General features: G+C 41.5%; 1 protein-coding gene across 1 annotated transcript in view; it reads right to left on the reverse strand.

The window, feature by feature from the left end:
• The window catches only part of PLCB4 (phospholipase C beta 4), a gene marked incomplete at its 3' end in the record, with an annotated part of 168,279 nt that overhangs the window by 101,903 nt on the left and 39,062 nt on the right, over positions 1-27,314 (reverse strand). Inside the window, exons 6-7 of the mRNA XM_079718827.1 lie at positions 6,256-6,335; positions 3,472-3,525 (exon numbers count right to left, since the gene is read on the reverse strand). Coding sequence (XP_079574953.1) covers positions 3,472-3,525; positions 6,256-6,335 — 134 coding nt within the window. The remainder of the gene's footprint in view (positions 1-3,471; positions 3,526-6,255; positions 6,336-27,314) is intronic.

The following is a 27,314-nucleotide window of genomic DNA, read 5'->3' on the forward strand; positions in this document are numbered from 1 at the left end:
CAGAAGGGATCGTTCTCAGGCCCATCTTTTCACGAGGGGGCTCAGGCTGGGCAACCATAACACAAATTTGCTCCCCTCATTCTAAGAGAAAATAGGAGCAAGGAAGTGGAAGAGACCATTTCCATGGAGGTGGGGAGGAGGGGGAACGGGGATCCTCTATTGCCTTCTCTCCAGGCAGCTTTCAGAGTCATTCTTAGGCCTCAAAATGGATTCGGCTTAGGGGCGAGTGGGTTGTGGTGCAAAGGTGAATTCTCTGAGTTTCCAGTTGCATTGGAGGCCCAGCATTTAACCAGGGTCCTGAGAGAAAGAAACACACTTATCACAGGCTGGGGGCATTTCAGACACCATCGAGGGCATTTCATGGGCATGTAGAGTGTTTATAAGGGATTGCAATTTATTCAACCCTTTATACACAGCCCCAAAGAGTACAGCTTAGTGCTTCATAGCTACAGGTGCTCAAAGTTTCTGTTGAAGCAAAACACACTACCTACCTGAAAGGAAGTGCTAGAAAAGCAAATACCCTTAAGTGGTACCCAGTCCATCTGATTAAATCCCTGTTCCAGCAGACCTTATAGGCAACCAAGACAGCAATGACCCTAGAAACTCAGGGAGTCTCACTCTGCCCTCAAAGGGTCTACAATCTCTCCAATGGTTTGAATACCATCTTCTGAAACAGTCAAGGAGTGTTCATGCAGTGAAGCCCCCTGCAGAACAAGACCCTCATTGTAGGCAGGCTGGGCCTTCAGGATGTGGATGGATTATGAGGGAGCTGGGTTGCTATGACCACCCCTGAGGCCTTAGTCCTCTTAATACATCTTCTCCCTTGGTACTCCTTCTACTCATAGCCGTTGGTTCCAACTTCGTGTTACAAAGAATGGGACATAGCAATTTAAAAAAAAAAAAAGAAAAAAGAGTGACCAAAAGAGTGACCTTCAAAGTTTTGGTCTGAGTGGATAGGTAAACTGAGTGTGAGTTTGTAAGTTTGGGAGAAAGGCAGACTGCATAAGATGATGTACAAGGAAAGAAAAGAGAAGAGGGAGGTAAAGACTTTCTTCCCTTATCCTTCCTGCAGCTTCCTGGATATTAAATTTTGGTTACAGCTCACAAGGAGGGGCCACTCTCAAGCTGATCTAATGACCCTGAAGCCAGATCCCCTCTAATATTACACACACACTACACTAATAGTTTCCATTTTAAAAACTCCAGAATAATAGTGATGAAATGACATTTTAAAGTGTTTACTCTTCATATCCATTAAAACATTCAGAACAATTTCCATCTCGCCCTTGGCAGCTCATCCACATAAAGATTTATCCACTTTTTGCTGGCTTGGTATCAAGTTTCCATCAACTCTGACAAACTGCCCCCGGATCACAGATGTCTTGTGTCAAACACCTGTTAATGCTGTCAGGCACCAAAGAGTTCATGTCAGAGAAAGCTAAAGAAGAAGACAAAATATCTAGGCTATTTCTACAAAGCAGGGGGTAATAATTTTGTATATGAACATGCTGCACAAAGATCTTTGGAATCAGCAAAGGCTTCCAAGCTTGTGTAACAATGGCTTGATTCATAAGATGTATACAGATGACACCAGAACTGCTCGTTAGGAGTGCTTTGATTACAATCTATGTGTTTCTATTTTGTCCATTTCCTGAAACTTATCTTGGGAGAAAAATCAGGAGAGCAAGTTATGTAAAAACTGATCCAACCTACATTTCTGGTCTTCACCCTGCTATCTGTGCTAAGTTTGGACTTATTACCTCAATACTGATTTTTAAATAAAAATGCACTATATATTTGGTAATAGCTGTAGGATGCTGAGATACATTAAAATAATGGTCTTGCTATTCTCGACAGAGCAAAGGGCTTTAAATAAAATAAGGATCAGTGTAAAGTGCCTTTGCCAACAACCATCAGTCAAGGGTGCTAGTGGGGCTTTTTTTAAACTTCTAAAGTAAATGCAAAATTGACTTGCTAGTAAGTTATTAAACAAAAAGCAGAGAATCCTACATATAGATTTGTAAAGACCACAACAGATGCATGAGGTCGATAACCCTGGAAGCCCTCAATAAAAGGTTAAATAAAAAGAATACTGCCATGGTCTTCTTTATGATGTGTATGCTTTCTGTTTGCCCATTGATACATCAGTTTTGTCACATGGATACCTTAGTCCATGAATGTTACAATACATGGAGTTAAGGAAAATGATGACCTCTAGGATAGTTCTGACAAACGTGAAAAGAATGACATTGAGGGAGTATAGAGATACTCTCAGAGGGTTGCAGAATGGAAGCTTCAAGTCTAGGCAGAGACAGAGGGAAAGGAAAGGCAGAAATGGCTGAGTGTAATTTGTGGGTCTCAGCTCCAGTGCATTCTTTCAAATGCTGTGCAGCTGGTGACCTGTCCACCTCATCTCTGAAAGAAAGAGCGGTTCTAACACACGACTCCACCCAGTAGTTCTGGGTTTTGTCTGTTATCTGTCATTGGCTTCTTTGCTAAAGTGTCCAGGAAGAGGTCAACTTGAAGGCAAGTCGGGAGAATTCTATAAGAGTGGTTCGGTATCTGGGGAACTCATGATTAATTAAGGTTCCTGAATCCTAATATAACCCTGGCTTCATGTGGGCAGCAGATGCTCTGGGGCCCAGTTCAGCTTCTGGAATTTTCATGAAATGCTTACACAAACACCAACGAAAAAAAAAAAATACTTGGGGAGCTGGGTAAAGAATTCCCATCACTACTGTCGCAAGAGCTTCCAACTGGACCCACAGACCATGACCCTAACGCCGGAAGGAGTGGAGAGGCAGAAAAAAGGGGAGCATGAGAAATCCTCAGAGGGTGAAGCAATCAGCTTAAGTACTGAAGCACAGGTGTGAAGGCCGTTTCTGGTTCATCTTCTCTTCATTCTTGACTCCACCCAGGCTTTCCTGCCATTTTCTCCCTCGTCTCTGTTACCTTGGGCAGGGTAAGCAACAGCTCTGAAGGGTATGTGGTGTCAATGATAGCATACCCAGACACCAAGTCCACTCGTCCTGGGCACCAGAGGACCAGTGAAGCCGAGAATGAGATGCACTGTCTAGAGGCATCACACTTCCTAAGACACGTCTGTATACTTCCACTGTAGGTGCACAATATAAACTTCTTTAATTTTAGTTAAAGGTTGCTCAGGGCAAGTAGGTGAAAGATACCTGAATCCTGAAAACCCACTTAGCTGAAGATTAAAAAATACTGCTAGATTTTCAGATGTTCTTTAATTTATCAGAGTTAATGCTACCCGTTCCGAGGAAAGATGCAACTTTACGTCCATAAGTGATTTTTACAAACTGAACACAGCATTTGATGATGTGATTCAAACTAAGCTTCCAGAAATATCTTTAAAGAAATTAACAAGTCCTTGTGGGGGGCTCTCTCTGTGGACTGGTATCACAAGGGCTGACCCAGGCTGTGCAGAGCAGACAAGAATAACTGACTTACCTCCTAACTGGAATTTTCCCATTTGTGTTGGTCATAAATGCCAATTTCATCCAGCTGGAAAACAACAGTAACAACTGTTTTAATGTTTCTCGGGAGAAATAGCTTCAATCTGGTTAAGAACTTTAAAAGAAAGTTCATTCAAACAAAGAACATTTATTCGGAAAACCAGAGACAATTACACACTGTGAGATGAATTTACTGTTGTAAGATTTAGCAAACAAAAATATAGGACTCTGTTAAATCTGAATTTCAGATAAACAACAAATAAATTTTTACTACAAGTATGTTCCAAATATTGCATAGGCTTTATTTATACTAAAACATTATTTGTTACTTATCTGAAATTCAAATTTCACTGAGAGTCCCATATTTTATCTGGCAATCCTAGATGAATCAGAAAATTGGGAATTTGCATGAGCAAAGCAAATTGTAGGCCCTTATTTGATGATTGGTTTTGTCCTTGATTGTTGCTCTTTAATAATCTACTAAGGGGGTAAGAAATGCAAGTGCATGGTAACACCAGCCAGCCTAGTCTTGAGGACAGTGGGGACCCCCTCCACCCCAGCCCCAGCTCCTGCTCTAAGTGAGGTGAAATACAGATGGAGAAGCAGGCAGGTGTGAGCCCTTAGTGACCTAATCCTCACAGCAACTGGTGGATGGGTGGACGCCAGCTCCATAAAGGGATCTGGATCCTTAATTTGTAACAGTCAGAGAAATTCATCAACTCAAACTGATGGTGAAAAACGCCTTGCTTTCCCCAGGGGTTCATGACACATGGAGACCCAGAACATATATTTGTCCTTTGGTGCTTGGACTATTCTTAGCCACTGACTCCCATTCTCACTGTTTCCAGTTAATAACATTCTAACAATCTGCAGAATATGATGATTTGGTAAAGTTTCTGTCTTAAGTCAAGCTTCCTAGAAGCACGTGACTACTTTTAAGGGGATGGTTTCAGAACCATAGGAGTGTGGGAAGCAGACAGGCAGGGAGGAAGTTACACAAAGCTGTGCTCTCAGCTGGAGCTTTGTCCTGACGCCACAGGGAGCTCTGGAGTCTGATTTGCACCAGGCTTGGTGGCAAGGGGGCTGGCCTCTTGTATACTGTCTCAGCCTTCTTTGGCCGTGGACTTCCTTCCAGAAGAAGGGAGGAGTCTAGGTTCAGCCCTCCTTATCCGTGGACATGAAGGGTCAACTCTAAGGGACTCGCATTGGTAGATTCTGGTATCAGCACGGTTCCTGGAACCAATCCCGCAGAGACGCTAATGGAGGACTGTGATCTCCCAGGCTCAGTGACTCCCGGTAGGCAGAGGGCAATTCTCTGGAGAAGCAGGCAGGTGTGAGCCCTTAGTGACCTAACCCTCCCAGCAGCTGGCGGATGGGTGAACACCAGCAACAGAAAGGGATCTGGGCAGGACACCAATGAAGGCAGATAAGCTCTGGTGTCCAGATACAAGGACTTGGGTCACTCAGGCATAAGTGGGCATGCCAAAAGTCTGAGGTTCTATAACTTCAAAGTATCTGTTGGGTTGCTCTTTATTTTTAAGAAAACATGACACAGCAATTGCAGAGGACAAGGAGAAGCAGCTGAACAAAAAATAGGAATGTACAAGACTAAATAACTCCCCTCTGATAAGACAATGGGAACAACACTGGAGGGAAGATATCAAAATCAAAATAACTAATACTGAACGAGGAGGGGTGGGGAGCCAGGCACCAGGTTAGATGCTCCCCATGACCTAGTTCCTCTGTGTGGAATCTTATGAGTGACGTCACCACCTCCATTCACAGATCAGGACAGTGAGGCACAAGGTTAAGCATTTGCCAAGAGTGACTCAGCAACCAAGTGGCCAACCTGGGATTTACAGCACAGAGTCCATGCTGTTAAAGCACCTGCCAAGGGGACCAGAAGTAAAAAGCAAAATTCCTGAAGGACCGATCTCTCCTCTCATCGGCCGGAAGTCCAAGGAATCCCACCCTTGGTGCTGGACCTGGGCCTGGCTAAGAGATGCAGGCTTATCCCTGCAGATTCTCAGTGTGGTTCTCTCCTGCACCTCATAACTGCCTGCCAAGGGCCCTGTGATAACAGGTGGCCCCACTCCTCCATGGATCACTGCTTTTCAAACAGGCTGATTTGGGCTTTGGCTAGAATTTCTACTTGAGTAACTTTCATGTCACCTGGAAAGAATAACTTCGCAGGGTTAAAACCTACCCTGTCATGCAGGTCCTCTCTGAATTTTGAATACAGAGCTGAAGTAAGGAAGGCCTGCTTTCTGAATTTCAAAAGTACCTTTGGATACCTGATTGGGTGCTAAACAGTCCCTGGGGCCAGTGCTCCTTCTCCACTGGAGCCATTGGTGCTTTTGCAAAAGCGCTTCTCTTGGCCACACTCCTCATTTATCAGTGTCATGCAACAGAGACTCCAGCTACATCAGCAACCAAATATGGTCCCGGGCATGCGGAGCTATTTATCAGCAGACTCAGTCTTGGGACACAAAAGACAGGGCCCACAACCCAGAGAATACTGGGGAGCTGAGTTTCCAGCATCTTTCTGCCATCAACCATTCCTTTCAAATAGGTTTCAGGCTGTGGGCTTATCACATATGCCCTGCCAGGTGGCATGAAGAGTACAGGTGCGTGTTGGTCAACATCTTCTCCAGGGTCAGGAGCATAGAGGTGAAGGCAAGGAAGATGTTGCCTGGTCCATATACATAGCCTTCATCTCCTAATCTGACTGTTTGCTTGATAACAGCCAAAAACAAAGGATCATGCAAATAAAACTCACTGTTTCTTGAGGCATGTCATGGGACTGACGTTGTTGGCCCTGAAGTTGTGTATGATGGATCTCAGGCCTTCGACCCATTGCTGAAAGAGAAAGAAAAAAGTGTTCTTGGTGAGCAAATCTGCCAGAGTTAAATTGGGTGTTTTTTTATTAGACAGCTCGAATCCATTTCGTGGAAGAATAATATAAACTCTTCTTTATCTCTTTCCTGCCACTCAGCCATCCTCATTCCACATGCTCATATTTTATGCTTTAATAAACAGCTTTCTTTCTTCCCATGAAGATAAATGTGGCATCTACAGTGTCATTAAACACTGGGTTGTCACGAAGCAAGGCTGCCCACTGATTGACTTGTTAAGCCTTCTATTTGCACCCTGTTTCAATATAAGCCCCTTTCAGTTGCTGGCAATATTAATTATTTCTAAAGCAACATTATACGATACATGATGACATACTTAGCTACTCTCATTATAGAGGATGAAGGCATTCGAGGTGCATCCATTTTATTGTGTGATACTATTTCAATGTAAGAATTTGTTACCTATCTTACCTGTCTGTGTTTTCCAGCAAAGCCTTAAAAAGTAAAACAGGCATCGATGCCAGGGTACCCAGAGCAAAGAGCAATGTGCTTGCATAATTTCTGTATAAGGACTTGGACCTTGGTTTTAGTTCATAACATCACTCCATGGATTTACAAGGAAAAGTGAAGAAGACTGTGCGTGGCAGTAAAGGAATTTGTGTTTCCAAAGGGCATTTTACTAGAAAAGGCTGGCCCATGAATTAAGGCCCACTCTGCCCTTGGGTTCAATAACTGATGTCAGTGAATGCCATACCAAATTGCTAAAAATGAGAGTCACACTCTTGGCAAAATGCTTTGAAGCAAATTGATACTGGGGTTTCAAACAGAACTGGGGCCCACACACAAGCCAGCATCTTACCTTCTTAGCTTTTTAGTCTGACTGCTGTAGCTCTGTGCTGAGGAAGGGAAAATATTTTTGGAATAGACAGTAATGTAGACGTACAGTCTTCCTGCCCTGTCCAGCATGGCAGCCACTAGCCGCATGTGGCTAAATTAAACTGAATAAAGATTCGTTAACTTAAATTAATTAAATTAAAACCTAATAAAAATAAAATTCAGTGCATCTGTCGCACTCATCACACTTCAAGTGCTGAAACCCAACATGGGCTTAGCGCCTAACATATTAGATGGTGCAAATAAAGAACATTTCTGTCATCACCGAAGGTTCCATTGGACAGCATTGCATAGTATTACCAGCTTTAACATGGCCAAGGGATTAAGTCACTTGCGAGGGTCAGAGATGATGACTGGGTTCTATACGTGTGTGTGGTTTTAACTTTAATTGTGATATAATACATATAACATAAAATTTATCATTGTAACCATTTTTAAGTGATCGGTTCAGTGGCATTAAGTAACAGTCACATCACCACCATCCATCTCCAGAACTCTTTTCATCTTTCAGAAATGAAACTTTGTTCCCATTAAACAACCACTCTTCATTTCCCTCTCCTCACAACCCATGACAACCATCATTCTACTTTGTTTCTCTGAATTTAACTACTCAAGGTACTTCATGTAAGTGGAATCATGCAGTATTTGTCCTTTGCGACTGGCTTATTTAGCTTAATTTAATGTCCTCCTCAAGGTTTATCTGTGTTGTAGCAGGTGTCAGAATTTCCTTCCTTTTTAAGGCTGAATAATATTCCATTGTATGTATAGGCCACATTTGGTTTATCTGTTCATCTATTAATGGATCTTTGTGTTGCTATTATGACTCATGCTGCTATGAACATGGGTGCTCCAGTATCTCTTCAAGAGTCTGATTTCGATTCTTTTGGATACATACCCAGAAGTGGAATTGCTGGACTGTATGGTAATTTTATTTTTAAGTTCTTGAGGAGCCGCCATACTGTTTTCCACAGCCCTTGCACCGTTTTACAATCTCACTAATAGTGCACAAGGGTTCCAATTTCTCCACAGTCTCACCAAACTCCTTATTTTCTGTTTTGCTTGCATTTTGATAGCAGCCACCCTAATGGATGTGAGTCTACAAGCGAGTTTGTGCTTTCCTCTTTGAGCCCCAGTCATACCTAATAGACTTCTGAAGGGGGACTTGGGAGTGATACGAGGAAAATTTCCATTCACAGAGAGAAAAGGCCATTTTCTGAGGACTGTAAATAGCACTGAAAGCCTCAGCAATCATGATGGTGAAGTCAGGGTTCTGAGGGAGGAGGAAGAAATGAAATAGCAGCCTTGAAGAAATGCCTCAATTATTTTCCTCATCAGACCTCACTTCCTCTGTCAGGATAAATATGGGACTATAACTCCCTGGGGACAATCAAATATCCTGTGATTGGCCTAACAAACAACAGGCCCACACAGAGTTTCCCAAGAAGAGACAGAAAAAACACAAATAATTTGGTTGGCATGAACTGGGAAGCACTGAAGCCTTGTTACGTGTTCCAAAACACAAAACGAAGTCCATGGTTTCTTGGGGCAAAAAAGTGGATCATTTCTGAGACTGTTTGCTGGTTCTTTCTGATCATTCTGATTTAGTTGTTTCTAAAATAAATTACAGAGATATCAGGCTTTGAGGGGGCTTCAACAACTTTCATCCATCTTTTAAAAATACAATGTGGAAAATAATTTGTTTGTTTATTGTGATGGAACAGTCCTTGAGTGTGACCTTTAAGGTCATCACACCAGTGACTCGGCTTATGCTTTAGTTAGTAGAAAGGCCCCCGAATCCCCACAAGTCCTAAAGGGCATGGGGAGGGACCTGAAGCTTCTCCTCTTGGTGATGCTGAAAGTGAGGTCCACAGCCTTGTCCAAGGTCACTGAGCAGCCGGCCTCTGCCCTTTGTGTCTGGGAAATTTGTATTCAGGGCTCGTCCAAATGTCTCTTTCCCATCAGACCTTTCCTTCTGTCTGTTATCTTAATGTACACCTGACATAATAAGGCCAAAAGACTGTGGGAAATATGTTAAGCATTTTGTTTTGTTTTTAACGTAAAATAGATGAAATGCCAGAAGGTGTCAGTAGAACCCTAGAATTTAGTTGGAAAGTTGTGCCAGAAGTGAGCTAAATACATATCAACTTCTTTGATTGTTTCCAGATTAACAAAATCAGAAAAAAACTGACTTAGGTTTTTGTTTTTTGAATTGCTGAATATAAGCACATACGTTAATAGTCTACATAACGCCCCACAAGGTGTGTCTTCAAGCCCCAGGATGCGTGTTTCTAGATCATTCCCCAACACACGTTGAGCTCACACACTGCTCCATGGTGACACAGGTTATCATTCCTACTACACTGGGTGTCTTCCGTCTGGTCGGCTGTCCTGAGTGGGCACACGTGGCCTGGATGCAGGGGAACCAGCCCACAGGATCAGTTAGGTTCCAGTGTCCAAATGGGCAGTTTCTGTACCTCCCCAGGAGGCTATAATGGTTATTGTTCTCTCATTTTTCAATATTTTCCAATTCTGTCTAAATTAACTTAAAGCTTATTTCAGCCCTTCTAAGAAAATGTCCTTTGAGGAACTCTTGGGGGCTTGTTCTGGATGGTTCGAGGGGAAAGGAGTGAGGAATGGGAGCTGCCCCTAACTCTCTCCTGGGAACTTTCACCCTCTCCTCTGGGATTCCTTAAACTGATTTTCATCATGCAGGTGGTGTCCACTTTCCAGGTAAAGGGCTGAGCCTCACCCTTAAACACTAGGACTCTCATACACAAAATAATCCCTTTCCTGTTAAAAAGCAAACATATAGAATAACACAAAAGAAGCCGACTCTCAGACATAGAGAACAAACCAATGATTACCAGTGGGGAGGGGGGAGGGGCAATATGGGGTGGGGGAGTGGGAGGTACAAACTAATGTGTGTAAGATAGGATCAAGGATGTGTTGTACAACACGGGCATACAGCCAATATTTTGCAATCACTGTAAATGGAAAGTAACCTTTAAAAACTGTATAAAAATAATTAAAAAATGAAATTAAAAAATGCTCTCTACAGAAAAAAACCAAAAACCAAAAACCAAACAAAAAACTCCCCAAATGTATAGAGACACAGACATAACAAAACTTAACTGAAAAATATGTGAATTTACAGAGCACATATCTTGCTTTTTCCTTTAAAAACATTTGGAAATATTTTTAAGGTTATGAAAGCAATATTTAAATGCCCTGTGTAGAAAAAGGTAAAGCAAAAAAGCATAAAGCAAATAGTCAACATCACCCCATATTCCATTACCAATATTGAGAGCTGACAACACTTTGCTATCTGTACTTTTAGCCTTTTTCTATACACATAGATTTGTCCTCCTAAAATAACTAGTTCTGTTGTTTTCCAGTCAGCACCACTTCAAGCAGAGTTGTTGTTCCTTCAACTCAATCTTATCTCTAGATTTTGTTTCAGAAGCATGCTTCTTAGTTTTTAGTCAAAGTAGCATACTGTCAAAGCAAAAAAATCACAGAAACTCAGTGACACTCTCTAAATCTGCTGTGTAATTTTCTCTAGAGGGAAGACTCAGTAGCAACCTCCCTAATCATCTGGTGTTTCTTTTCAAAGAGGAGGCTACGGTGGAGACAGTGGAGGCATCTTCAACTAAGTTGGCTCAGAAGTTAGAGACTTGCCACCTAAGGTGTAGTCCAGTGACCAGCAGTCAGACCCTCCTGGGAGCTTTTACAATGCAAATCATCAGGCCCCATCTATGAAATCTGACCCTGTGGAACAGAAACCTGTGTTGAAATGAGCTTTCCAAGTGATTGTTTTGCAAACTCACTTTTAAGAATCTCTGTTCTAGACTCAGGCCACTCGGAGGGGTGGCTAACTTCATCAAGATGTCCAGGAAGCATCTTCAGGCTCACCCCAGTCCCACAGGGTTAGAACCTTCATTTGGTAAGCTCCCTATGTGAGTTGTGTGCACGGTCCAGTCTGAGAAGCACAGGGCTATGAGGGGGCCTTCCCAGCTTGAGCACCTCTTCCCACTGACCACTGAGGAAGAGCTGATATGGTTTCCTAAGGGAACTGAAGTTTTTGCATGTGCCCTCAGCTGGGATATCCAATCTTCTAGTGAGGGCCTTACAGAGTCCAATCACTATTTGGTTTTGTCAATGCCCTCCCAATCTGGGCTGAACAAATCCGCACTCACTAGAATAGAAGTTCTGACCTGAACGATTAGGGGAAGTTAAAGGGTAGAAACAAGATGAGGTGAGATGCTGTAGGTAGTGACTTTCAACTTCCCCCTCTCTGAGCTGTGAAAATCATCAATGGAGGGGCCATCTGAAATACCTACAACATGGGAACTTCGTGGGACCTGTAACTCATAAGCCTTGATCCATACAGGGTTTGTTTGTTTATGTAAATGGAGACAAAAAGTCAGGGCATATTTCAGTTGGTTATTCTCAAGGTGCCTAATTGCTTTACTAATTACAGTCAACCCTTGAACAATATGGGTTTGCACTGCATAGGTCAACTTATAGGTAGATATTTTTTCTACAGTACATATGACAGCACTACATGATCTGTGGTTGGCTGAATCCATGGATGTTGAATTGTGGATACTGAGGATCCGTGAATATGGAAGAAACATGGATTTGGAGGGCGAATTATAAATTATACATGGATGTTTTTCAGTTATAGAGAGAATTGGCGCCCTTAACTCCTGCATTCTTCAAGGGTCAACTGTGATTAGTTTTCATCTGCTCAAACAACATAAGCCAGGAATTGATATAATTCAAAATACATCTTTTGATCCCTTTGTACTGTGAATTCTTGTAAGACTACAGGGCATTGAAGAAGGGCAATAAGACTCATTTCCATGTACGTGGGGTAAACTATGAGGCTTTTCAAGTGAAGATTTCCTTCCACAGCGTCTTAGGGTGTAAAGTTGCAACATTTCACAAATCTCCAGATTAATAATATTCAATGTATAAAGATATCTTTATATGAAACGAGAAACTGAGTTTTAGGACAGTATTTGGGCTTTAGACTGCCACTGAATATAGGCAGTGGCTCAGATTCTAAAGTAAGGATACTGCAGGTATCTCTTATGGGTCTATGTAACTGAGGCAAATGATATCATTTCATTTTGGTTAGGATAAGGTATTAGTTGGCATTAAATTGTCAACATTTAACTTAGAGGGCAGGCCAAGGGGAGGACACTTCCAGCTGGTACATTGTTGAAAGCAAGCTATGTGGATGGCATGCAGAGACGAGATTAGAAGTTCCCAGAGGCTGTTGTACAGTAGACTCCCCCAGGGAATACTTCAGAAGCCTCAACATCAACCACAGAGATTCTAATTAACAATCTGAGTGTGGCTGGGCCACCAATTTACTTTTTTTGACAATGTAGATAATTCTAGTGTGAGCCTACAACTGAGGACCATTAAACTAGACCATCTGCACTAAATTTGGCTCAGGTCAGTAATTTTCAAATTTTAATGTGCATTTGGACTACTTCAGATTTTGTTAATGTACAGATTCAGATTCAGTAGGTCTAGTGTCTGCTGGAGATTCTGCATTTCTTACAAATTTCCAAGAGATAGCAAGTAGGCATCTGGGATTGCTCGAGTTTTGTGCCCTGTTCATACAAGGGTAGCAGTGCTGGTACATTATTTCTAGACACATTGTAGAAATTGACACCACTAAGAAATCCATCAGTGGAAAAATAGTTCTACTCTCCATTATGCTAGCTTTTATCAAGTGGTCCCCCATCAGCAGAAATAGCATTTATTAGAAATGCCAATTCTCAGGTCCCACCCAAAACTTATAGAATTAGCCACTCTGGGGGTGGGGCAGCAATCTGAATTTTCACAGGTCCTCCAGGTGACTCTAACTTATCAGAGTATTTGGTGCTAAAATCAGAGATAAAGAGCCTTGAAGAAGGTAAAGAGGGGGCCACTGGAGAAAAGACTTGTCTGGTTTTGTGTTTAATCAATTTTATTGATGTATAATTTATATATAATGAATGGCCTATGGACTTTTGAAACTGAGCAGGACCCTGTGGGGCTCCTGGGCACAGAAGCCTTTCTAATTCCCCTGTTTCTTGTTTGTAGGGAATAGATTCCAGCCTCCATGATCTCCACTGAGTTCTAAAGGGCAGATTTGCATAGTTGCTAAACAGGGAAGGGAGGGGATACAGAGACAAGGGAGGAGCTGCCAAGAAACAATAGTGCAGCCTTGGGGCAGGGTTGTGGCGCCCCTTCAAGGGATATGCATAACAATGCCTTTGAGCTCTTTACAGAACCATAACCCCCAACAAATGGAAGATTTTAGCATTCTTCATTACAGATTAAATGAACCAGAGAAGCTCATTAGGTGACCACCAGAGGACAGATTGAAGGAGTGCAGGCCCTGTACACACCCTAATCCTTATCAGCAACCCCACTTTTGAACCACTGCTATAAAACTCCTCACCAAATCCTCCCAGGAGAAGACATACAGTTTTGAGAGGAATGAGCCCACTGTGCCCCCCTTTGCCTGGCAAAGCAATAAAGCTATTCTTTTCTACTTCACCCAAAACTCTGTCTCAGAGATTCAATTCTGCACTGGTGCACAGAGGCCACGTTTTTGGCATCACTTTGGATTCAAGCTTTTCAAATGCTAACTAACCACCTTGAGAGTGAGTACTACCAATTGAGACACTTCAAATTTTAAATTCTCATTCTTCTATTTTGGATTAAAATTCACACACATATATCACTGTAGATGCTAAAGTATTTTAAAGAAAGTTACGAGCATTATAAAAGCAATGCCAGCCACCATAAGGAGGTGGGCTTAAAGGATGTTCCACAGACACTGGAAACTTGGGAGTGGGTGAAGCTCCAGGATCTCATCAGGCAGCAGTAGATGGCCCCACAGAAACCTGTCAGAAGTAGCAGCACCCCACCCCCCGGTTCTGAGAGAGGTGAACACAACATCAGGACAGACCTGGTCTGAAGGGCCTGGGCTTCTTGGGAGAACATTTATTAGATAATTTGGTACAAAAACAAGAGAGAGGTCTGATTCCCAGAAATGGGGTACATGATCATAGCATGACTCAGGGCACCAAAAGTCAGTGATCAGACCTCAGCCTCAAGGCTGAAGCCAACACAGTGGGCAGGAATGATTAGAGGCTAAGTGCCCCTGTCTTTAATGTCTTGGTCCCTGTAGTATTCAACCCTGGACTGAGGCAGAGCCTGGCTCAGGAATTAGAAAACCCCAGGGATAGAAGCAGGAGAGTGAAGAGGCTGGTGATTTAGGCAGCACTTGACAAAATTTAATATGTTACCCTTTGAATGTGTTCATAGGGGATGCTAAAGCCATTCTAAAATTAAGTAGCAGATCTACTGGTTTGTTTATATATATCACAGACTGACTTCTATATCATGTTAAAAAGAAAAAATAAAACAAATTTTCTCTTTCATGTCAGCTACTTTCTCCTGGCCCTAATAAGGAGACAAAGAAGTACAGGTAAAATGTACTAAGTGTCAGCCTGGCAAGAGATCAATGTCAACGTTGAAAACTCCCTCATGACCATGAGACAGAAGGCCAACAGGGAAGCAATGACAGTGGTGACAATGAGAACAAATCAGGTAAAGAAACCTGAAAGTCACCTTAACTGCTGCCTCAGAGAAAGAGGGCAAGGTAACAGAGACAGAACAGAATTGCATGCATAATAAAGGGGCTATGCTTGCAGTCCTAGACAAAGTCCATTGATAAACCCAGGATGGAAGGTTAAATTAATGAGCCTATGATAATCACACAGTAGCAAACTATTGAAGTAGGTGGCCAAACAGCAATGTGGGTTTTGTAAAAAAAAAAAAAAAAAATCAATAGGCAGACAACCCAGTAGTGATCTCAAAGCCCTTAGGAAGTCAATAATTGTTCTCATGAAATTTTCAGATCTAAAAGAGAATTAGGGGATAAAACAGGAGCGATGGGGGCCTTTTTTCCTTGACGTAGTCTGAGTGTCCTCCAGAAAATACATTTTTCATCTGCTGTTCTCTGCTCACAAAGAATACTAAGTCGCTGATAAAGGGAATTCATTAAGCATTAAGTGCCACCTGACTCTTAACTCACCTTCACAGCACAGTGAACCAGTGTTTGGGCAGGAAATGAGCTGCCATATATGAGTATGGGTGGCTGTGTTTGAAAGATCGATTTAGATGGGCCTGGATAATATTTATAACTTCCCTAGTCAAAATTAGTTTAGTCACTCACAGATAGTCAAAACAGTCTGTCAGCCTGGCTGGTTATCTTGACAACACTAGGTCAAAAAGAATCTCTAAATAGTCACAGCAAGGAAGGGACACTGCGCTATTCTTGGTCATTACCCAGAAGCTGAAGTGTCAAATTTCCATTCCAAATGGGTTTCTGTTCACTATCATTTCTAAGAGAATTTTTTGCATCGCCTAAGGCTCACTCTACCTGTGACAACCTGATACCTTGTAACAATGTTCTTTTGGACCTACAGAATCTTGTCCCAAAGAACCACATCTAATTCCAGATACTTACTCCAATAAATATACTGTTGAAGAGAATCAGGATATGACACTCTAAAATATGCCACTTTGGCGTAAGAATTATTTTGAGCTGAAGGCATCTGAATTCCTGAAATTCCTTATCTGCCTAAAAGCAGAGCCTCCCAACAGAACTCAGTTGTCATAAATCCTCTCCCCAGAAGCAACACTAATCTCCTCTTCTGGAAAATGAAAAGTTGGCACCACACCCAAATAGAAATTGTCACAAGACAATCATACCTCCTGTCTCTTCTCCTAAGGGCCCATTTACCTTCCTTAAAAACCATCTACCCTTAACCCCCTCTCCTTACGCTATTAACGTGCTATATAAACTCTAAAATCTCACTGCTCCTTTGGGTATTCACTTCTTTCTGTGATGCCCCTGTTCACATAAAATGAAAATGTAATTAATCTGTATGGCTTTTCCCCTGTTAATTTGTCTGTTATCCGTTTATTTCACAGATCCAGCCTAAGAAATCATACATGCATATATACATTCCGAATACATTTATGCCTTGTGTTCACTCTACATAAACAATATACAGTAAGCAATAAGTGATGTTCTTTAGTGCCTCAAAGTTCACAGAGCAGCTCCATTCCTACAGAAATCATTCAAAAAGAAAATGAGATATTTGGTTTATTTTATGTAACACTTATTTGACATCCATATAGAGAACTCTAAAATAATAGAAGAATTTTAAGATTTTAAGAAAACCAAGAGCATCATTTTATGTTGGTCAGAAACTACCAGTTTTGTAAGAGTGCATTTTTGGTCTCAACTGTCAAATTTGCAAAATCCTGATGGTAAGGGATGAGTGAACAGCTGGTGAATTAAAAGGTGTTCATGAAGTTGTTTCTTTGGCTAATGCCTGTACTTAAGATCCCCAAGGTCACTTTCCTCCTGACATGTGTCAGTTGACAACGCTGGCAAATTAAGCCATGCCAAAATAAGCAGAACTCAACATGCAGACAAAGCCGCCTGCTGAGGGTCTGGGATAAGCATCATCAATCAAGGAGCCTCTGGCTGCCCTTTTCTAGGCAGCATCACCTATCAGCTCAGGCAAATCAAATCTATAGGTAATCCTACAAACTAAACATGACTTTCAAGATAAGAGGTACTAAAAAGAATCTAAATCAATGGGTTTGAGTTTCACTGTCTAATTTCCTATCATTTATGGAAAAGATTCCACCCTTTCCCTGTTCTTGCCCCCCAAAAAGGGGGAGGGAAGGAAGAAACATGGCAGCAGGAAAACAAGGACAATAAAAAGAATGTTAATGGCAAAGATGAATAAATGAATGTCTAGATTACATTGTTTTGATACATCTGGAAAAATATTGGGCTGAACAATGTCTCTATGACATTATTGTTGACTTTTTTTCTGTAAAGCAGTAGTTCTGAAAGACTTTGTGTCCCTTCAATAGGCATAAATGAATGAATGAATGAATGAATGAATGTAAGCTTGGGAAATAGCTGAATATCACCCCTCCTTGCTGAGACTGGTATGAGAATAATTCTGCTTCTGAGAGTGCTATAGTAAAGAAACCCATCAAGGCTTTCTTATGCTCGTTTGACCAGAGAACCCCCTTTATATGTGGACTTCTTTGAGAAATCCATTTTGTGGGCCACCAATTTGGGAAGTGCTGCTCTATGACTATACCTTCCAGAAATAATGACATTAAACATTTACCTGAAAAGTACAGTAAAATCATACAATGTTACAGGTGGAAGAGGCTATTCCTCAACTTGTGAGCTGCAGCAGAGGGTGTGATAGAACACAGGATCTGGAGTGGACCCAATGCCTGGGTTCAAGACACCAGCTGGCCACCTACTGGCTGTGTGACCTTGGGCAAGTTTCTCAACCCCTCTGGACCTATTTCTTTCTCTGTAAATGAGAATAATCCACCTCACAGGATTGTTGTGAGAATTAAATGAGATAGATAATGCAGGCCAAGCACTTTGAACAGTGTCTGGCATTCAATATAAAATTAAAATTTCACTGCTGCTGCTCTTATTATAATTATTAGGGGCCAGCAAACTTTTTCTGTAAAGGGCCAGGCAATAAATACTTTAAGGTTTGGGTGCCACATATGGTTCTCTGTTGCACAGTTTTTATGTTTTGCTTTGTCTTAATAATCCTTTAAAAACTTAAAAGCTATTCTTAGCTCACTGGCCACACAAAATCAGGCCGAGGGCTGGATCTGGCCCGTGGGCTGCACTATTATGATTACGATTATTAAATTATTTGTTCCAGATCATAGTGTTCAGAGGCAAGAGTTTCATCTCAGGCAAGGTGTCTGACCCACCGCCTCATGTGTCCCATCCTTCAATTATACCCCAAAGATTAGAAACCATACAAACGCATGTAGTCCCATGTTACACATACATTATGTTCACAATGACATTTTTTGCTAGCAGTAAAAACCGGAGGTATGTGGTAAATGGAGAAGCAATTTAAAGCTAGTGACATTTTTCTGTCCCAGGGGCCAAAAGGTGAAATCCAAACTTCTGGTGCAATTAGAGTAACTCATTCTGCATTTCCTTGATGGAGTCATTTGATAACACTTGCAATTAGGGCAAAGCAAGCAGCTGTGGACTGGGCCCAGCATGGAGTCTCTGCTTAGGGAAGCTTCAAGTTCATGAAACCCTCACAAGTGAAAACATGTCCCCTGTGAAGATCACAGCATTCTGAAAGAAGTACCTAAGAGGCTGGGAGGTTTCTAAAGAAGCAAGAGTGGGTAACAACCAAAAATGCCCACCTCAGAGGTCATGGGGACTTGCACTGAAGCCCAAGAAAACATTTTAAAGACCAAGAAGGGCTTCCCTGGTGGCACAGTGGTTGGAGTCCGCCTGCCGATGCAGGGGATACGGGTTCGTGCCCCGGTTCGGGCGGATCCCACATGCCGTGGAGCGGCTGGGCCCGTGAGCCATGGCCGCTGGGCCTGTGCGTCCGGAGCCTGTGCTCTGCGGCAGGAGAGGCCACAGGAGTGAGAGGCCCATGTACCGCAAAAATAATAATAATAATAATAATAAAATAAATAAAGACCAAGAAAATGCACATGATAAAAACTATTAATGATAAAATACAGTACTATATTAAACTCTATAAACAACATGAGCCCAACTTAGTATAAAAGAAAACTGTGTGCGTATTAAAAAGACACATTAGAAAGGGGGTGGGGGTTTTAGGAAGGGGAAAAGGGGGACATGGGGCTTCCTTTCTTTTTGCTCTTCCGTGCTTTAGACCAGAATGTGGTGGGAGTGCATGCCTTACCATGAGCAACACTCCTTTTGCATTCAGAAAACACTGGAGAACTGTATAAAAATGCGTGGGCCACGCAAATGTTGAAGACGACTTTGCAGCCTGCTCAGTGTGGCTGTGGACAAGGTCACCACGCCTCACTCAAGGCTTCTTTCTCACTTTGCTCCTCCCACAGGGCCATGCTCTGATGGTTGGAAAACCGGCAGGAAGTAAGTGCCCCCAGATGGTATATGCACACCCCACGTCACTAAATTCCACTCCATCCCTATCTGTCTCCTGGCAACTTTTATTATTCACATCATCTCCCTGGCTCCTGCAGGCATCTCTGAGTCCACAACTTCTGGTCTAAGGGAACTACAGTTTTTGAAAATACAGAGATAAAGAATAATTCCAGAGTGCAGAGAGCGCCACCATGGGTCAGACACTGAAGTACTGGATCCTGGGACAAATGGTCTGGCAAGAGCAGCATGAGAAGTGAAGGAGGAAGGAAGAGAGAGCAAGAGAGACGACAGGTGGTCGTGGGAGGCCCCAGGAGACAAGTGTCACCCATTCCACAGATTCACTGATGAACCAGAGTTTGATGGCCTCCACGTTCAACCCAGCAATTAAACAAATGAACCCTACTATCTTTATTTGGCAAGAAGAAAACACCTAGGTAAGATGGGGACATTTAAAGCTCACAAATACACACCCATGCATCTGCTCTGCTCTGATTCACAGCTCTGTCCTTAAGATGGCTATTTTTTTTTTTTTTTTGCGGTACACGGACCTCTCACTGTTGTGGCCTCTCCCGTTGCAGAGCACAGGCTCCAGACACGCAGGCTCAGTGGCCATGGCTCACAGGCCCAGCCGCTCCATGGCATGTGGGATCTTACTGGACCGGGGCACGAACCCGTGTCCCCTGCATCGGCAGGCGGTCTCTCAACCACTGCGCCATCAGGGAAGCCCAAGATGGCTTTTTAATGCCCCTCACTGATTCGTTTCCCATGCATTCTGGTAGGTTTAAAGAAGAAACAAAACAAGAATGTGCCAACTTTCAGTCTTGGAAACATGAAAAACACACACACACATACACACACCATCCCAGACTTGAGCCTCAAAACACCATGAGGCAGTGTGGTGAAGAACTTAAATCAATTAGTATATTGGGGTTTGGACTCTGGATAGAAAGTTCAGATTTACAATTTAGCTCCTTTAGCATTCAGCAGGCATCAGCTCAGGTGAGTCTGGTCAGCAGAGCAGTTAATGTAAGTTCTTCAAGACTTCTGCAAGAGAAGCAGGATATAATCGCTCCTCATGGAGTTTCTTTGCAGGGCAGTAGTTCTCACCTTGAGCCTTTATCTGGAGGGCTATTTAAAACAGGGGGTACTGATTCCACAGGCCTGGGGCAGGACCTGAGAATCTGCATCTCAGATTAAGTTCCCAGGTACTGCTGGAGCTGCTGGTCTGGGGACCACACTTTAAGAATCACTGGCATATATAATACAATTAAAACTGAATTTTAAGAAATACCTTTTTTTCTAGAGGCAAGAGTTTCATCTCAGGCAAGGTGTCCAACCCACCGCCTCATGTGTCTCATCTTTCAATTATACCCCAAAGATTAGAAAACATACAAACACGTGTAGTCCCATGTTACACATACATTATGTTCACAATGTTTTTGTTCACAGTTTTTGCTAGCAGTAAAAACTGGAGCTATGTGGTAAATGGAAAAGCAATTTAAAGCTAGTGACATTTTTAAAACTGCATTTTAAGAAATAGCTTTTTTTCTAGAGTCATAGAAACAAATTCATTTTCATCGTGCTTTCTGTGTTCTCAGTGAATTCTAACCATTTGTATGTTAAACCAATGGGACTCAAACTTCAACCAGCATCAGAATCACCTGGGAGGCTAGTTAAACTATTACCATCAAAATACTGAATCACTATGCTGTATCTCTGAAACCAATATAACATTGTAAATCAACTATACTCCAATTAACAAAAACAGAAACAAAACAGATAACTGGGCTCCATCCTGAGAATTTCAGGTTCGTTAGGCTGGCATAAGGCCTGAGAATTTGCATTTTTAAGAAGGTGCCAGGTGAGGCTTCTGGTTTGATCCCCTGAGTAGGTCTGTGCCTGACTAGGGGTAGAGGAACTAGTGGAGGGGAGCGGGGCTCTGCAGGGTGTTAGCAAAGCCAGTAGAAGGGACTGACCAAGCATGAACTTGATTTTTTTTCCCCAGCAAAATGAAGAATAAATCCCTTCTCCAAGAACCTTTGCATAAATTCTTCTACTCAACATAATTCAAGTTCAGCAGAGCGATTGTGACATTCAACCCAATTGACTAAAATAAGATTTTATTCCCTGTAATAAACTACCTGACCTTATCATTTTTGTCTACAAGAATAACACATAACATTTTTGTAATTTAATTTCTATAGTACCCGGTCATGAGCTTATTTGTTTACTTGGTTACAAAGCATAATTTATGGAGTTTGCCAAATATTTACAACCTGCAGAAAGTATAATGAGCAGTCTGGAAATTGTCTGAACTTAAATCCAAATCTTTGCATTTTGAACTTCATAGTAACAGCTTATTTTTGTAATCAAAGTAAAATTCAACTTGGTATAAAATAACAGACTTATTTGAGGAAATTTTTAATGACGGTTGCCTTTCAATCTGATGTACAGTGACTGTGCTTGCAGTTTGCTGTGTAACGCCAGCTGTAGCTTAATGAAAGACATCTGAACTGCTTTCAACACACCAGGGACAAAACCCTCCCCAACTAGTTGTATCCCAAGAGAGAAAAAAGTACATCAGAGAAACTGAGTTGCTTTTCTAACTAAAGAAGTTTGTTACAATATTTGGTATTATTTGTAGGGTTTATGGTAAAACAGTGGGCAGAGAGATGAGTAGGATTCAGAGAAAAAGTTGTATTGCACACAGTTTAGAAAAAATTGGGAAATATCTCCTTCATGTGGCTGCTTTTTCATAGATATTTTAAGTTATGTGACCAAACAGACGCACCTATTACCCAAAGGCACACTGGGTTTGAGGGAAAAGTGCCAGCAATTTGTTAGCAATTTCTTTTAGCAGAAGGTTTTTAAGGAGAGGAAGTGAAAGCTGAATTTTCTAACTGGAATGACAAGAAGGATTTAGGGAAGCAGAAAATAATGATCTAAATTGGAAAGATGCCAAGACACCAGGGTTACAACCTCCAGGCTTGTCATGGATTCTTAGCAACAGTCCCATTACATCCTGAAAAGTGACTCTAAAAATTACACCATGGAATCCCAGACCTTTTGGGCTATCACTGAATCACATTTTCTTGGGCTTCTCGTCCAAAGATAATTCTCTTAGCTTTTCTTTGAGCTAAACTGTAAAAAACTTGAGGGTTATACCTATTCATCGCCTAGGTTAGGATTTATGGATTCAGTCAACATAAAGACCTCAATAAAACAAGTATGTATTGAGCATCTACTAAATGTCAGGCACTGAATATTCTAGATGTCGGGGATGCAACAGTGAGCAGAATGTTGCCTTCATGGGCAGGGAGGAAGGCAGTAAATGAATGTATGGCATGAAAATAGTGGAAGTGCAAAGAAGATAAATACAGCAAGATAAGGAGTTAGGATGTGCTGAGGGGAGATGATACAGGAAGCTAAGGTGATGTTCCAGGAGAGATTTGAGAAATGTGAGGGAGAATGCACTGCATGTAACTGGGGAAAGAGTATGTTCCAGGCAAAAGGAACAGCACATGCAAAGTCCCTGAGGCTGGAAGGAAATACAAAGGAGGGAAGAGGGAGATGAAGGCAACATGAGGAAGGGAAGTGAGAAGGGATTCTTGTTGGGTCCTGTGCGCCTTGCAGGGTTCTAAGCAGCAAAGTGATGTGACCTGAATTACATTTCAGAAACATCCCTTCAGCTACAGACTGCAAGGGGCAAGGCCAAGGTACAAATGCCAATTAAGGGGGGAAATGGTATTGGCCTGGAGAATGTTATAGTGATGCTGGTGGTAGAAGCAGCTAGATCCTAGATACAAGAGTGTTGGTTAATGGACCGATCAGGACACTGGAGGAGGGTGTTTGCGGACTCAGCAACTGGAAGGATGTGGGTGAAAGGTTTAGATGCTGTTAGACATTTATTTCATAGGGAAGAAAGGTCTATAGAATTGAGCTCAAATCTTGCAAAGAGGTAGAGTGGCAAGGCAAGCTTATTACTCTTCAAGCAGAGGGGGTGATTGAAGAAAAGACAAGCTGAGCTACAAAGATGTCTTTTATACTGGTGACATCTTATATTGAAAAAAGAAAAAGCACAATCATTTTACTGTCCTGTGTGCTGTGAAAACATTTTGTATTTATTTGAAAGCTTAACCCTAAGAAAGTCAGATTTCATGTCAAATTTTATTGATTCTTAAAACGACTCCTTGAAATAAGAAGAAAAAATATCAGAGAACACTTTTAGGAAGTTGGTGAACAAACAAAGCAAGATGACTTTTTCAGAGTCAGGAAAGATTCCGCGTGTAAAAGTTGGTCCTCCATGGAGAGGACATGAATTGAAGGTTGGCCCATCTGCTTGGATTAAATGTTTAGTTAAGTGAATTTTTCAGAATCATTGGACTGTAAGTATCATAAAAGACTGGGAATTAAGAACAGACTCAAGAATCTCAAATAAATACTCCTAAGCAAGTTCTGTACTAGAAACCCTCTTAAAATTTCTATTTCACTGGTCAGACCAAGACTTGTCAGATGGCATAAAACAAGCAAAACACTCTGACCACCCAGGGAATGCCAAACCCTTACAGTTAATAAGATATTTTCCAACATGTTGTACCTTTTTGCTCTCACTTTGCATGCTTACCATGAGTTACTTACATTTGTTTCCATACCTGTCTATGTATGTAATAAAAATTACATGAACCAGTGAAATACGCTTGTGGAAAGAAAGAGGGTTGTTGTTTCTTTTGGAGAATACTTGGGAAGATTTCTTTAAAGGCAAGTTGCTAAAATTTTTTTTCTCAAGCTCAATGTAAATAAGACAACTAAAGAATTAGGGAAAGAAGTCATGCAGTTGTAGGATTCTGTATTTTGATTGTTCCATGAGTGTCTTTAAAGTCTCACTTGTACTTTAAAGAAACCAAACTGGATTATTTCAGGCAATGCATTATGGGTGAAGTATAGGCAAAAAATACATCAACCCCTGTGGTACATATCTACAATGGAATACTACTCAGCCATAAAAAAGAATGAAATAATGACATTTGCAGCAACATGGATGGAAATAGAGATTATTATACTAAGTGAAGTAAGTCAGAAAGAGAAAGACAAATACCATATGATATCACTTATATGTGGAATCTAAAATATGACACAAATGAACTTATCTAAGAAACAGAAACAGAATCATGGACATAGAGAACAGACTGGTGGTTGCCAAGGGAGAAGGGATTGGGGGAGGGGTAGCGTGGGTGTTTGGGGTTAGCAGATGGACGCTTTTATGTATAGAATGGATAAACAACAAGGTCCCACTGTATAGCACAGAGAACTATATTCAATATCCCATGATAAACCATAATGGAAAAGAATATTAAAAAAAGAGTGTATATATATGTATAACTGAATCACTTTGCTGTACAGCAGTAATTAACACAACATTGTAAATCAACTATACATACTTCAATTAAAAAGAAAAACTACATCAACCCCCACCTACAGACCCATACTGAATGCAAAGACCTCGGCCCTAACATTAAAAGACGGGTCAACAATTGAACCATATTTATATGCTTCAAGTTAAAATAAAGCATTTAAGGTCTGTAAGCGTTATTTTTAAAAATGATGACTTGCTTGAAATAGAGACACAGATGTAGAGAACAAACGTATGGATACCAAGGGGAAAGCGGGGGTGGGATGAACTGGGAGATTGGGATTGACATACATACACTATTGGTACTAAATATAAAATACATAACTAATGAGAGCCTACTGTATAGCACAGGGAACTCTGCTCAATGCTCTGTGGTGACCAAAATGGGAAGGAAATACAAAAAAGAGGGGATGTACATACAGCTGATTCAATTTGCTGTACAGTAGAGACTAACAACATTGTAAAGCAACTATACTCCAATAAAAATATTTTTTAAAAAATGACTTGCGTTAACTGACTTTTGTGATAATGTGACCAGAATACTGCTAGCTAAGAGGACAGAGAGCATATTCCATGGTCCCATAATTCTATTCTAGGCTCCTAAGCTGTACTCAGGTGAAAGTGACACCACAGGCTGAGTCCCAAACACCATTTCAGGCACACTGGGAAATCTTTACATTTCTCACTTGATCTGATCTAATTTATGAATTCTGCCATCATTTTGATCTATGGTAATTACATCTGTATTTTGTATAAATCCTCTCACTTTGATGGCTTGTGTGTTCTGTTAGGGCTAATAACATATATAGAGGCATAGGAATAAGGCAGTGGTGATGGGGAAAATGTCAATGCTGGAGGTGGTAATATTATGATCTGGATGCAGACAGTTAAGTTTTGAAATCAGGAAGTAGGCAAGATTATCCACACACGTGTACACATAAGTGAAAAATTTGTTCAATATCTTCCAAGTATCAATTAACCAAAAGGACATGCTCTAATAAGCATGGGCTGTCTAGTTTGGACAGTGAGATTGATATTTACATATTACACTATTAATGAATTATAAAATTATAACTAATAGTTCCCAGAAGCTGAAACATTTAGTTTATTTAATAAGAGCAGGGTCAAATAGTATTGAGTTTGAATTAAAAATCCAGTACAGAATTATTTTATAGTCCTACTTGTTTGGCCAGCTAATCTTAAATTCAGTGGAAATGCTACTGCAAAAACACCCCAAATCAAATCTTTAAGTATAAACTTCCACCTGGAACATACACATATATACCACGTACTGATGAGTATAGGTTTCACACCATGACTTTTAAACAAAAGGAACCAAGCCTGACAACAATCAAACCATGGAAAGTAAGAACATTATGGGCTTACTGATCTGAGCCACCTTCCCAGGACTGTACTTGCTCAGGGATGGGGTAGGGTGGAGAGTATCACTCGGGAAATCAGAAGGCCTGAGCTTTAGGCTGGACTCTGGCCTAGCCTGTTGTGTAACTGCTTGGCTTCATTTGCCACATCTGACAAATGAGGTGGTGGGAAGCTCTGCTTAAGTTCCATCTCCAGCTCTAAAATTCTAGGACCCTGTGATCAGCATAGCAGGCACACATTGAGGGCTTTGGATGAGAAAGGCCGTGCACTAAGCACTTTCCATGTAACAACTTGTAATCTATACAACAATCTTAAGAGCAGACATTTTGGTATTGTTCTTATTTTATGGATGCAGAAGGTGACTCACGCTCAGAGAGCCCAGTTGCATGTCTCAGTCACACAGCTGGGAAGAGAAAGAGCAAGGATTTAAGCCCAGGAAACCTGGTCTCAAGCCCAGGTTCTTAAGCTCATAGGAGTCATACTGTTTCTTGTAATATGACGCATTGACAAAACCCAGGGCATACTGTTCTACAGAACAGTGTTTTTGCAAAACTTTAGGCAGCTAAATATCTCTGTCTGATTAACAAGTCTTTTTCTTCCTGGGTGGTCAGCACGGACTTCTGGGATTGAATGTTGTTATTGCAAATAGCAACCTGAAAGACCTCTGTAACAAATAACGTAAGCGTGAACTCTAAGAAACGATGCTTGTTTAGATCAGCAGGGTTCAAGAAACCATTCAAACAAGGTGTTGATCTGAGCACAATAAGAAAAGAACTTGAAGGTAAAATCTGTTTCCCCAAAGCGAGGTGATCTGGGAAAACAGCATGAAACCAACCAAACCACCACAAGGACAGAAGCAACGGCTCTCATTTCACATGGAACATCCATTCCTGGACCCAAAGTCACAGCTGGGAGCTTCTCAAACTTTACTGCACATATGAGTCACTGGGGGGCCTTGTTAGAAGTGAAGATTCTGAATCAGTAGGTCTGGGTGGACCCAAGACTCTGATGTGTAAGGAGCTCGCAGGTGAGGCCTATGTAGCTGGAATGTGGACCACACTGTGTGAGTGAGGGTGAAAGAAAGATGGTCTTGGAATCTGCAGAACTCAATTCTGTACCCATTAGCTCTGGGCCCAGGGTTAAATCTTCTCATCTCCGTTTCATCAAATAATCTTACCTATATATTCCCTTCAGGCTCTAAACTTCAACATTTCTAATGATGGCCTTTCTCATTCGACCCTGCAGTGAGCTTCTACTTGCAGGATCAATGG

Source organism: Hyperoodon ampullatus (genome assembly GCF_949752795.1).
Source record: "Hyperoodon ampullatus genome assembly, chromosome: 14".
In the NCBI taxonomy this organism is placed as follows: Eukaryota; Metazoa; Chordata; class Mammalia; order Artiodactyla; family Ziphiidae; genus Hyperoodon; species Hyperoodon ampullatus.